This window comes from Aulostomus chinensis, chromosome 1 (assembly GCF_037954235.1).
Source record: "Aulostomus chinensis isolate RoL2024-O1b breed Wild chromosome 1, RoL_Achi_v1.0, whole genome shotgun sequence".
Taxonomy (NCBI): domain Eukaryota; kingdom Metazoa; phylum Chordata; class Actinopteri; order Syngnathiformes; family Aulostomidae; genus Aulostomus; species Aulostomus chinensis.
In genome coordinates, this window is record NC_141320.1 from 25,908,759 (window position 1) to 25,921,936 (window position 13,178).

At 45.9% G+C, this 13,178-nt stretch overlaps 1 protein-coding gene across 1 annotated transcript; it reads left to right on the plus strand.

The window, feature by feature from the left end:
• Positions 1 to 3,637: 3,637 nt before the first annotated feature.
• On the plus strand, positions 3,638 to 4,952 carry LOC147270936 (uncharacterized). Its single transcript, XM_086205533.1, has one exon. The coding sequence runs from the start codon at positions 3,951 to 3,953 to the stop codon at positions 4,950 to 4,952; it is 1,002 nt and encodes a 333-aa protein (XP_086061659.1). The 5' UTR covers positions 3,638 to 3,950.
• The last annotated feature ends 8,226 nt before the right edge of the window (positions 4,953 to 13,178 follow it).

The following is a 13,178-nucleotide window of genomic DNA, read 5'->3' on the forward strand; positions in this document are numbered from 1 at the left end:
TGGAGTCACTTGTTTCTCCTTCCTTTGATCAAATAGCGAACGCTTTTGGACGAGGAGGGAGGAAACCACGGCGTTTCACTGCTTTACATTTAGAATCTCAGGCCAAGCCGGAGAAACAGGTCTTGAATCAGTCACGTGGTCACTGCCGGCTGGCGAGGCTTCGGACGTCACCACATACGTCATCAATACGCGCTTCACAGAACGAGACGAAGACGCGGGACGTTTCAAACAACAAGGAAAGAAGGAGAAGTCCGTGAACCCCCGGCCTCGGTCTTTGTCTCCTGAAGGCTGAGTGGCGCCGGTAGAACCTCAACATGTGCGCCGCGCAGCTGCTGCGGGTGTCGGTCCAGGAGCGGATCCTCGCCGCCGCTGAAGACTTCCTGCTGCAGCTGGGAGAAGGAGACTCAGCGGCTGGAGTGCCGGTGCTGAGAGCGCTGCTCACCGTGCGGCTGGCGGCGGCCGCGGAGCAGATCGTGGCTCTGCTGGAGGAAACCGTGGCGGAGTACGAGCGGGAGAACCGCCGGCAGAGGTTGCTGCTCGATGCCGTGCTGAAGCTCCGAGTCAGGCTGGACAGAGCAGGTGAGTCTCCGCAGGGACCTGCTGGGCCCCGAATTCAGCCAGGAAGTGGAGCTGCAGAGACCCTCAGAGAGCATTTTAGGGGATTTTAGGTGTAAAAAGCCATTTCCGGGTTGTGTGTGAACGTCTGAAAGGTAAAATGTAAAAATTCAAAGGTCAAAATCAAAGGGTAAACTAGTTTTTCTGTGGATTGTTGTCCAGCCTTCTTTTGTAGTTTTGACCCTGTCCTGTTCAGCAGCAGCATCCATGTTCCTGGTGCCATGTTGGACTGAAGCAGTTCTACTCTGCTAAGGAGGAACCTGATAAACTCCTCCTATCACCATCTGTGTTGAACTTTATTAGGAATGTGTTGGTTCATTGATGAAGCTACCGGACTGAGACTCAGGAGTGGACAGGAAGAGAGAGCAGGGACAGGACAGGGAGGACAAAGGGGGGGGGGGGCAACAATAGGAGAAAAACAAACAAACAAAAACAGTAGCAACAATAACAACAGAGATTTATCGAGAGTTCGATCTGAAATTCTACTGGTCACCAAGTGACGAACTATAAAAATAGACCAGAGAGAGAGAGAGTAGAGCCAACAGGTATTTATTCTCAGAGTATTACAGTTCTACAACACAGAACAACAGAAGTTAGCGATGTCGAGAAAAAGCCCCCCCTCACATCTTACCAACCTGTCTTTGTAGCCAGAGAGGCGTGTATTTTGAGACCAGGTGTGTGTGTGCGCGTGTGTGTGTGTGCGTGCTACGGTTTGTCTTGGATGAGGTGGGTAGCTGACTGTAGCTGATGTGGGGGACCAGAACATCACACCCCCAGTCCAGGACAGCAGGCAGGTCAGGACCAAGCCACCAGGGCACCCAGAAACCCCCTGAACACAGGGAGCCCCAGGAAGCCCCCCCCCCACCCCCCAGGCCACAGGCCCAACCCATGCCAGGACCCGCAGGAAAGCATAGGAGCAGCAACCCCCACCCGGAGGCAGCCCACAGAGAGATGGGGCAGAGAGATGACCCTGGGCCCACCAGGCACCCCCCCCCCCCCCCACAGCAGGTGCTGAGCCCAGGGGGATGGAGCCCCGCCAGCATCGAGGCCCACCCACACCCCACGCCAAGACGGGGCAAACCACAGCCCACTACAACGACCAGGCCCACCGCCCCCAGACAGAGCTACCCCCCAACCTTCTGACCCCAATACCCTCCACCCGTCCCCTGTTCTCCCCTTTCCCCCGGAGCAGGTCAAGCTTCAGGCTATAAGGCAACACCAGCCAGCAACCCCCCCCCCCAAAAAAAAAGGAAAAAAGAACCCCCCACTCACCCAAGAGGCCTATGGCCACCTTCCAGGGTGAGCCGAAGGCACCCACATCCGGGACCGCCACCCCCAGACAAAAAACAATCCTATCCTCATCTTCCTCCTACAGGGGCTGAGCACTCCATCGATGCAGACGCAGTCCAGGGCACCTCAGACCCTGTAAAACCGCCAGCAAGGGATCCACCACACAACAGCAAGGCCTGCGACCAACCCCAGCCCAACCACCATACTGGGAGGCACCCATCCCAAGAACACCAGTCAGGCCCCCAGGCCAGCAGTGCAGTTAGCAAAAGGGGCAGCAATGGACTCACTCCCCGCCCCAGCTGCCCCCCCATCCCAACATGGGCGCAGGGTGTGTGTTGTGCGTGGGAGTGTAGATGTGATGGTGTGGATGACTAGAATGTAGTTAAAATTCAGGGAGGCACCCGGGGCGTGGGAGCGCCGCCGGTTGCTTGTTTGTGTGCCATTTATTCTTTTTTATATATAAATATTAATATTAATATTGGTCCAGACGTTATGTGTGCCAGAGAGCTAAGTATTTCCTGTGTAGGTGTTTTTTTGTTGTTATTTTTTGATGGCGCCATGAGGATCATGAAGTGAAAGAAACAAAGACCTGACGCATCAGTGGATCTCAGGAATCATCACTCCAGGGCTGGAACCTGAGGTGTGAGTCACTGTCAATGGTCAATGTTAAGAACACTCCCATTGACAGGCATCAGAAGCATGTTACCATTGAACTGAACCAAGACAAGACCAAGCTGAGGGGACATTCACACTGTGTTGCTAACTCCTGCTAACTGAGTCGTGTGTGACAGGCTGGCCCAGCATGCTGTGCATGTTGGTGTCCTTGTGTCGTTCTTCTGTAGGCTGCTACGGTGCTACCTTGTTAAAAGATGATCCTGTAGACTGGAAATTATATCAGCCCATTAAAAACAACCTTTTTTTCTCCACTGCCCGGTTGGCCTGGGCTGGACCGGCCATTTGGGAATCATTCCACTTCTCCCAGTGGCCAGCACCTCCCTGGCTGTGAGTGTAGGTGGGCTGACATGTTTAGCATCGGTACAGGTTACCTCTGGTTCTAGGGACTGAACTCTCATTCTCCTACAGGGTCTCATTCTAGAAATGAACATTCTGACTAGCAGATGTGATCATGAATGGACAAAACCATTCAGCAGAGGGGACCTATGACCTTTGACCTGGGTGACACAACGTTGATCCAAGCATCTGAAGCCAGCGTTTCTATTCCCAGTTTGCTGACTGGTCCTCAGTAGCAGGACGTCTCTTTTCATTGAGTTGATTTCTGTTTCTGTCTGTTGCTCCGCTGTTTCAGAGTCAAATGAAGAGATTTCTGATGTTGCTGTTTGTGTCCTGCAGATGTGGAGCAGCTGCTGGTGATTAAAGAAGAGGTTCCCCCTGAGCTGCAGGACCCAGAGCCCCCCCAGATTAAAGAGGAGAGGGAGGAGCTCTGGACCAGTGAGGAGGGAGGGCAGCTTCAAGGACAGGAGGAGGCTGATATCACCACGTTCCCCTTCACTCTGTTCCCTGTGAAGAGTGAAGGGGACGAAGAGAAACCTCAGTTCCCACAGCTTCATCAGAGTCTAACTGAGGAGAACTTGAAAGAAGAGTCTCTGAGCAGCAGCCCAATTCATCCTCTGAAAACAGAAGCTGATGGAGAAGAGTGTGGAGGACCAGAACCAGAACCAGCCAGCAAGGTAGATCCAGATCCACTTGTACAACCCCAGACTGAAGACCAGATGTCAGACTCTTCTGAAGCTGAGACTGAAGTGAGTAAGGATGATTGGGTCAGACCTGATAACACGGCCACCTCTAAGCACAAGGAACCCTTTGGCTCAAGGAGGAATTTGCTTCAGAATTTGAGCCCAGGACAGGAAGTGACTCATTGCAGTTCAAAAGAACAAAAACTAAAGACTGAAAGAGAATCAGAGATCATCAGGAACGTGACCTTTGGTCCTTCTGAATCTCAGACAGAAGTCAGTGAGGATGAGCGTCCCTTTAGGTGCTCAACATGCAGTAAAGGTTTTAGATGCAGGAGTGGTTTGGATACACACATGAGAACACACAATGGGGAGAAACCATTCCCATGCTCAGTTTGTGGCAAAAGTTTTTCAGTAAAGGGAAGTCTGAAAACACACTTGAGAACACACACTGGGGACAAACCATTCACCTGCTCAGTTTGTGACACAAGATTCTCAAATAAGGCAAATCTAGAATCACACATGAGAAGACACACTGGGGAGAAACCATTCCCCTGCTCAGTTTGTGGCAAAAAATTCTCAGCGAAGGTTTGTCTGAACACACACATGAGAACACACACTGGGGAGAAACCGTTTCCCTGCTCCATTTGTGGCAAAAGGTTTTCAGAAAAGGGATGTCTGAAGAAACACATGAGAACACACACTGGGGAGAAACCATTCCCCTGCTTTGTATGTGGCACAAGATTCTCACATAAGGCAAATCTAGAATCACACATGAGAAGACACACTGGGGAGAAACCATTCCCCTGCTCAGTTTGTGGCAAAAAATTCTCTGTTAAGGTTTGTCTGGACAGACACATGAGAACTCACACTGGGGAGAAACCGTTTCCCTGCTCAGTTTGTGGCAGAAGGTTTTCAGAAAAGGGAAGTCTGAAAAGACACATGAGAACACACACTGGGGACAAACCATTCCCCTGCTCAGTTTGTGACACAAGATTGTCAAATAAGGCAAATCTAGAATCACACATGAGAAGACACACTGGGGAAAAACCATTCCCCTGCTCAGTTTGTGTCAAAAAATTCTCAGTTAAGGTTTGTCTGGACAGACACATGAGAACGCACACTGGGGAGAAACCATTTCCTTGCTCAGTTTGCGGCAGAAGGTTTTCAGAAAAGGGAAGTCTGAAAAGACACATGAGAACACACACTGGGGAGAATCCATTCTCCTGCTCAGTTTGTGGCAAACAATTCTCAGTTAAGGGAAGTCTTGAAAGACACATGAGAACCCATACTGGGGAGAAAACACTTTGCCATGCTGTGGCTGTGAAGCATGACAAAAGAGCGAGGTGCAGGTAGGGCTGAATGAACAGCCCCCCACCCTCCAGATACCTGCTGCAACACAACTGCTTTCTCCAGGATTTTAGAGAGGAGGGGAGGTTAGCTATCAGTCCATAGTTGGCTGGAACCTCAGGGTCTAGAGGAGGCTTCTGAAGCTGTGGTTTAATGACAGCTACCTTCAAGGACTGTGGTTCATGTCCTGTTACTACAGACAGAGGAATCAGATTGAATAAAGAGGTGCTCACTGAGGGAAGACTTCCTTAGGCAGCCTAGTAGGAAACAATCTAAGAGACAGGGTGAAGGTTTTGATGAGGCCATCATTGAATGAAGTTCTGGACTGTTAATTTGATAAAAGTGGTCTAAAGAAACATCTGGTTCAACAGCAGTTTCTGTGTTGACTGAGTTTACAGGTAAATTAGAATCTCTTGAGGACAGGAGCTGATTAATTTGATCCTAATAGTTCCTATGTTGTCATCAAAGAAGCTCCTAAAGTCGTCTCTGCTGAGAGCTGAAGGAGTCCAAGGTCTAAAGAGTCAGGACTCTGTCAGTTTAGCTCAGTGCTGGAAAGAAACCTGGACTGTTTTCTGTTCCTCTGTTAGTGATGAATAATAGGAGGCTCTTTCTGCCAGGCTAAATGTGATCCATCCTGCTGAGAGGAGCACCACATTCTTTCTGGTTGTTGTTCCTCTGGCTTTAGTTGCCAAGTGTTGAATTCTACCACAGAGCTGTTCTCTGTTGTTAATGTTCTTCTTTTTGAAGGACCGATGGAGTCGTTAGTGTGGTGGTGTTTATTGTACTGCTGTGTTGTGATGTCGAAGTCTACGTCAAGCATTGTGACAGCCGCCAGTCACGAGCTCCAAGTCTCCAGTCTCCAGTATCTCCAATATCTTCAGTCTCAAGTCTCAAGCCTCCAGTTTCTGGTCTCAAGTCTCCAGTCTCCAGTCTCTCCAGTCTCTCATCTTAAGCCAAGTCTCCAGTCTCCAGTCTCTTTAACAAACCTCTTTTGTGCACCCTCCTTCCCCTCCTCTTCATTTGGGTCTACTTCCCTTCACCCAAACAAAGGAAATGCGTCACCAAACAAAGGAAAAAGCAAGCTTCTGCAGCAGTGAGCCTGCAGTTTTATCCACCATGAGATCAACCTCCAAATGACTCAACTCAGAAACAGGCATCTCTGTTGCTGTCATCCATCCAGTTACTTAACAGTGAACTTAAAGTTAACAGAAGAATAGAAAGTTTATTAAAAGACAAGTTTATGAGGACAGTTAATAAAAAGGTTTAAGGAGAGTATTTTTATAGGGAAAATGCTGGAGTTCCTTGTCCTTTGCTTGGATTTGTTTGCTTTTTTATTGAGTTTGACTCGCTGGAAGAAGGCTTGTTGATCCAGGAATGAAGCTGGATTCTTCTGTGCAGAGCATTCATTGAGTTGAAGTGTGGCTGTACATTCAATGATCAGTGTTAGGGTTTCCTCTCCTGTGTTCAGCTGTTGCTCATACACACACACACACACACACACACACACACTGCTGTGTCTGAACACTGAAGCTGAGGAGAGAGACTAATTTGCACCATCTTTTGGGGTTTCTATCTCTTTCCACACACAAATGCAGGCTGGCTCCTGAGTGGTTCATAGCTTTTATGAAGGCGTGTGCTTTGTTGCCATGGAGACCAGAGCTTCAACAGGTTGATGAGTTCTTGAAAGCAGAGTTGGAGTTTGTTTGTGGACTGAACAGTAAACTCCTTTCTTTTGTGGGACTTTTGAATAAAACATTGAAATGAAAATCACTCTCCTTATCGTTTTTGATGCTGCAGTTTTTATATTTCTGTAGACGTTTGGATTCAAGGATTCAAGGATCTTGATTGTCAAACCACTCACATTTCCATGTTGGTGGTACGAAAATTGAACTCTGGTCCTGGGGTAGCAAGAGATAGCATAATAAAGAGTGGAGGACAGAAATAAGGATTTACAGACAGAAAAGATATTTAAAGAAGGATTTATACTATATATATATCTATATCTATCTATCTATCTATCTATCTATCTACATATATATATATATATATATATATATATATATATAATATATATATAATATATATATATATTATATATATATATATATAATATATATATATATTATATATATAATATATATATATATTATATATATATATATAATATATATATATAAAGAATGTATATGTACAAGGCAAGAGAAGGCAAGAGAGTCTATGTCCAAGTCTCAAGTTGAGGGACACTGCACTTAGAGGATGAGGGACCAGTTGTTGCTCTGTGGATGGGAGAGGGTGGAGACTACAGAGCAGGGCTCCAGTTCAGCAGTCTGACAGCTGCAGGGAAGAAACTGTTCCTGAGCCTGGTGGTCCGGCTCTGGATGCTCCTCAACCACCTTCCAGAGGGGAGAGGACGCAGCAGACTGTGGGCGGGATGGGTGGAGTCCTCCATGATGCGGAGGGCCCTCACTTTGCATCGTGAGGTGTAGAGGTCCCAGATGGAGGGAGGACTGCTCCCCAGAGTTCTCTGTGCAGCCTTGACCCCCCTCTGCAGAGCCTATCTTTCAGCAGCCGTGTGGCTCCGTGCCACACGGTGATGCAGGTGCACAGGACGCTCTCCACCACACAGCGGTAGAAGTTCCTCAGGACGGAGCTCTCCAGTCCAGCTCTCCACAGCTCCCTGAGGAAGTAGAGACGCTGCTGGGCCTTCCAGACCAGATGGGAGGTGTTGGCACTCCAGGTGAGGTCACTGGATATGTGCACACCCAGGTACCTGGAGCTGGAGACCACTTCCACAGCTGTGCCACTGATGTGCAGGGAGGGAGGGTGCCTGACCCTCTGAAAGTCCACCTCCATCTCCTTGGTCTTCTGGACGCTGATGCAGAGGTTGTCTGCTCTGCTCCACTGCACCAGGTGTTCCACCTCCTCTCTGGATTCAGACTCATCCTTGTTGGTGATGCGTCCTACTAGAGGAGGACTCCAGAGGACTAAAGTGGACTAGAGTTGTTCTACATGTCGGACTTCATCATTGGATGGTTTCAGAGTCTGAAAAAGCACTGAAAAAAACTACAGCAATGTACTGACATCGGTACTTTGTACTTTTGAATACTGAAGTATTTTTGAAAAAAAAGTTCCTGGTTACTTTAACTGGAGTAAAATTTTGGCCGAGCAACTTTTTGTTGTCGTTGAGTAAGATTTGACTCTGAGTATCAATACTTTGACTCGAGCACTGGAGTTGAGTACTTTTACCACCACTGTTTAAGGAGGACATCATGGCAACAAATATTCACCCTGATCCTTGTCTGAAAGGAGAACCCAGTTCATGGTCGACTTCCAAAACTTGACTTCAAAATACTTTGAATTCAGATGATTTTTTTAACTTTTTGATCTCAGAATTTGGTCTTTGATGTTGCAGTGACAGAATGGACCAAACCTGCTTATCGCCTACAGGAAGACCAAGCAGTCAAGAACTAGTTAAAATATGAAGCTCTGATAACTCAGAAATGTAAAAACCTCATAGCACCACAATGTTTTGAGTCATGAGAGCACTTTTGAATTTTAAGTGAACAGCACTGAAGAACTTTAACTGAGGTTTATCAGTGTACTTCAATCTTTGAACTTGTCCCAATGCTAAAAGGACTGGAGAGTCAACAGGTTCAACTGTGAGCAGAGCTTTAAACAGACAGAAACAACAGTCATCAGGACAGAATGTGGTAGCACCAGCAGCAGTGGTGAGAGAGTCACATCAATCAAACACAACTGCTAAGTGTCAGCATGAACAAATCCATTCCCACAGGCAGTGGTGACAGCTGCACAGGATCAGTTTGATGGAAGGACCCACCTTGATTTCTACTGCTGCTCAGCTCTGGTTTCTCTTTCTTAAACTCTCCACCACCTGTGGTCTCAGTGCTACTTGTGCTTCAATCCCTCTGTGCTGTGCTACACTGAGGGGTGGTTCTCACTTCTTCTTCTCCCTCCCATCTTTAGCCTGTGGAGTCTCCACAACTGGAGGTTGATGACAGGCCACTTGGCAGCGTCTTGACGGCGAACTCCACTGATGCACAATGCCTCATCCTGACAGGTGACCCATCATCACGGAGGGCAGTGGCTGGTCAGCGGGCCCATGCCGTCTGAGGGAGACACTCAGGCTCGGAGTGGCCATCTGGAGGACCGGGAGTTTTCCTGAACGGCCGGTGCTCCCGGCGGCCGGATGGGCCGGTGTGAGCAGGCATTTAAAAATATATATTTCTGGTAAAAACACAGAAACAGCGGTTTGTTTGTTTTTGTGTTAAAATGAGAAACAGACCCATCTAGTTGTAGTACCACCACTCAGCGGCCGCCTTGCAGTCAGAAGCCATGAAGAATGTTGCCCAGTAAGAGGAAGGAGAAAGGAGGAGCCAAAAAAGAGAGACTCCGGAAAAGAAAAGCAGCCAAATTTCCAAAACTCGACACGTTCTTCCCCAAGCGTGTCCAACAAGAGGGGACAGGTAAATAGTAAACTTATCCTGCGTTAACTTAGCTAAGCTAACGTTAATGTTAGCTCAGGCTGTACAAGCAGCTATAACCGTGCAGCCTGACAAACTTTGGCTATCTGTGACTGTGTTTGGCTACTGGCTAGTCTAGCCAGTAGCTGTTAAGTGCTAACGCTAATGTTACGCTGCACTGTTATTATATCATTTTTTTGGCAAACGTCAGCCACTCACTGACAGTCAAAAGTTGTCTCTTCTTAAAAGTTTGGCACTCATGTGAGAAACTTTTGTCTTAGCTTCACCGCAGATGGCTGCAGCCTCTCAGCAGGCCAGCAGTGCCAGTAAAGATTACGAAGACCCAGTTCCACATCATCGTTGTCCAGTTCCACACATGTCCCTGGAAAACGATGATGTTATTAACACAGTTGTAGAGACCAGTGCACTGCTCAGGCTCATGTTAATGGTTTGATGAAGGAAAAAAAAAAGTACCAGTGTTGTAAAATGCTATTAGATAGCAAGCTCTGGTGAGTTTAGAGAGACCAGACCACTGCACTGCTCAGGTGTTTGTTTGTTTTTGTTCAATGTTTATTTATGTTGGTCCTCCCAACACTAGAGAAATATATCAGTGTGATTACTGTTTGCACTAAATGTGGTTAACTGTTAGAACTGTTATTGAGAGAAACATAACATGTTGGCTTTCGTGGTCATTCTGTATGTCCATGTTGTACACCATCGTGTACCACAGTGTTGGAATGGATACAGTCTGTGTGTTTGAAGTTGCTGCTTTATAAATCTACATTGTGAAACAATGTATTTGCACTGCATTGCATGTTAATATGAACCATATGTTGTGCGCTGAAGAGCGAATTGGTCAAAAACAATGATAATCGATAATTATGAATATAATTATCGATTATTAAATAAATTACTAATTAATATTAAATATTAATTATTCGGGGCACCACCCTGATGAGTTCAGGGAAACTAAAATATGACCGAAGTTGTAACAGTTATCAGTCTCTAACAGAGTTTATCTACTAATCAGTCAATATTCTGTAACATTAACTACCAAGGGACAGCTCTGATGTTGGAGCACTGGCTATTGCTGAGACACGTGACCACAAGTTCGTAGACAAAAGACACTACGACTCCTCTCATGTAATAAAAATATATTTATTATCACCGTGTACCAATCAATCAGCAACACGTTGGTACAACTGTTATCTAAACTAAAGATACAAGTGATAATATGTGTGTGTGTGTGTGTGTGTGTGTGTGTGTGTGTTTGTGTGTGTGTGTGTGTAAACGTGTGAGTGAGGGAGTAAGGAAGGGGAGGGGGGAGTCTGGTTGCCTAGCAACCACTGAGCGTCGCAGCAGGGCTAACAGCTAGGCTAACAGCTAGGCTAGTTAGCTGAGGCTAGCTAGCCGCTAGTTAGCACAGTGGAGGTAGAACTTACGGAATGTTAATAACTAAGCGGAGTGCTTAGCGAGAGAGAGCGAGAGAGAGAGAGAGGACAAAGGTAAACCCAAAAATGTGTGTGTTAACACACTTGTGCAGTATTAATAACAGGTAACACCTTCTTGAGATGTCACAGTTATTAATAACTAACATCAATAAATAATATATAATGCTATGTAATTTCTGCTAATTACAGGACTTCGTCACATAAACAGAGCATTCATAGACATTATACAACACACTAAGCTATTCCTCTGCCGAGTGAAAGGAATCCTTACTTGACCCGGTGGAGCGGTAAGGTATTCAGTTTCCATGTTTCGGAGCGCGGTTCGGCTCGATTTGGAGGGCAGCAGAGCGGTGGCGGGGCAGCCTGCAGGGTCTGCTGGAGTTACTGGTGGGAAGGTGAAGAAGCTGGGATGAGCTTTCTTTCACCAGGGACCAGTTCACGCGGATTGCGTGGCTCGACGGTGGCTTCTCTGGACGCTGTGACAGGAGGGAGAGAGGTGTCCTTCTGGGGGCTCTGTCATCACTGCACTGCCCACTTGAGGTCCAAGTGGAGAACCGGAGAGGTTGAAGACCACTGGAGAGGTTGAACCTTCTGAAGATGCTGGAAACCACCAAAGAGAAGAAAACCACCAAAGAGAAGAAAACCACCAAAGAGAAGGAATCTTCTCCGCACTGAAATTTTTATGTGTGAGACAGATGATGTCACTTCCCGTGGGATGGTACTGGCTCTCAGCCAATAGCATTTTGACAGGCAAATGATGCTGACACTAATTTGTTGAAAGTTGCTACTTACCTAAAAATGATGCTAAAATAATGTAGTGAGAGTTGCTTAAAACTTCAAACTGATGCTAAAGTGATGTCATGAGAGTTGCTGCTATCCTCAAAATGATGCAACAGTGATGTCATAAGAATTGGTACTAACCTAAGAAATGATGCTCTAGTGATGTGGTGAGAGTTGCAACTTTGCTCAAAATGATGCTACAGTGATGTAGTGAAAGTTTCTCCGAATCTCAAAATGATGCTACAGTGATGTAGTGAGAGTTGCTAAAAACCTCAAAATGATGCTGAAGTGATGTGGTGAGAGTTGCTACAAACCTCAAACTGATGCAATAGTAATGTAGTGAGTTTCTACTAATCTCAAAATGATGCTGACAAAAATGGAGTGAGAGTTGCTAAAAACCTCAAAATGATGATGAAAGTAATGTAGTAAGAGTTGCTACTAACCTAAGAAATGATGCTACAGTGATGTCATGAGAGTTGCTACTAATCTCAAAATGATGCTAAAGTGATGTCATGAGAGTTGCTACTAACCTAAGTAATGATGCTACAGTGATGTGGTAAGAGTTGCTAAAAACCTCAAAATGATGCTAAAGTGATGTCATGAGAGTTGCGACTAACGTAAGAAATGATGCTTCAGTGATGTGATGAGAGTTGCTAATCATCTCAAAATGATGCTACAGTGATGTAATGAGAGTTGTTAAGAATTTCAAAATATGCTAAAGTGATGTAATGAGAGTTGTTAAGAATTTCAAAATATGCTAAAGTGATGTAATGAGAGTTGCTTCAAACCTAAGAAATGATGCTACAGTGATGTGGTGAGAGATGCTACGAACCTCAAAATGATGCTACAATAATGAAGTGAGAGTTGCTAAAAACGTCAAAATGATGCGAACAGTAATGTAGTGAGAGTTACTACTAATCTCAAAATGATGCTACAGTGATGTCGTGAGAGTTGCTATTAACCTCAAAATAATGCTGACAGTAATGTTGTGAGAGTTGCTACTAACCTCAAAATGATGCTACAGTGATGTAGTGAGAGGTGCTACTGATGTCAAAATGATGCTAAAGTGATGTCATGAGAGTTGCGACTAACGCAAGAAACGATGCTTCAGTAATGTAGTGAGAGTTGCTTAATACCTCAAACTGATGCTCTAGTGATGTGGTGAGAGTTGCTAAAAACCTAAAACTGATGCCACAGTAATGTAGAGAAAGTTTCTCCGAATCTCAAAATGATGCTAAAGTGATGTAATGAGAGTTGCTACTAACCTAAGAAATGATGCTACAGTGATGTGGTGAGAGTTGCTAAAAACCTCAAAATGATGCTTCAGTCACGTAGTGAGAGTTGCTACGCACCTAAAAATGATTCTGACAGTGATGTAGTGAGAGTTGCTTCTAATCTCAAAATGATGCTACACTGATGGAGTGAGAGTTTCTACTAATCTCAAAATGATGCTCCAGTGATGTAATGACAGTTGCTACTTATCTAAGAAATGATGCTACTGTGATGTTGTGAGAGTTGCT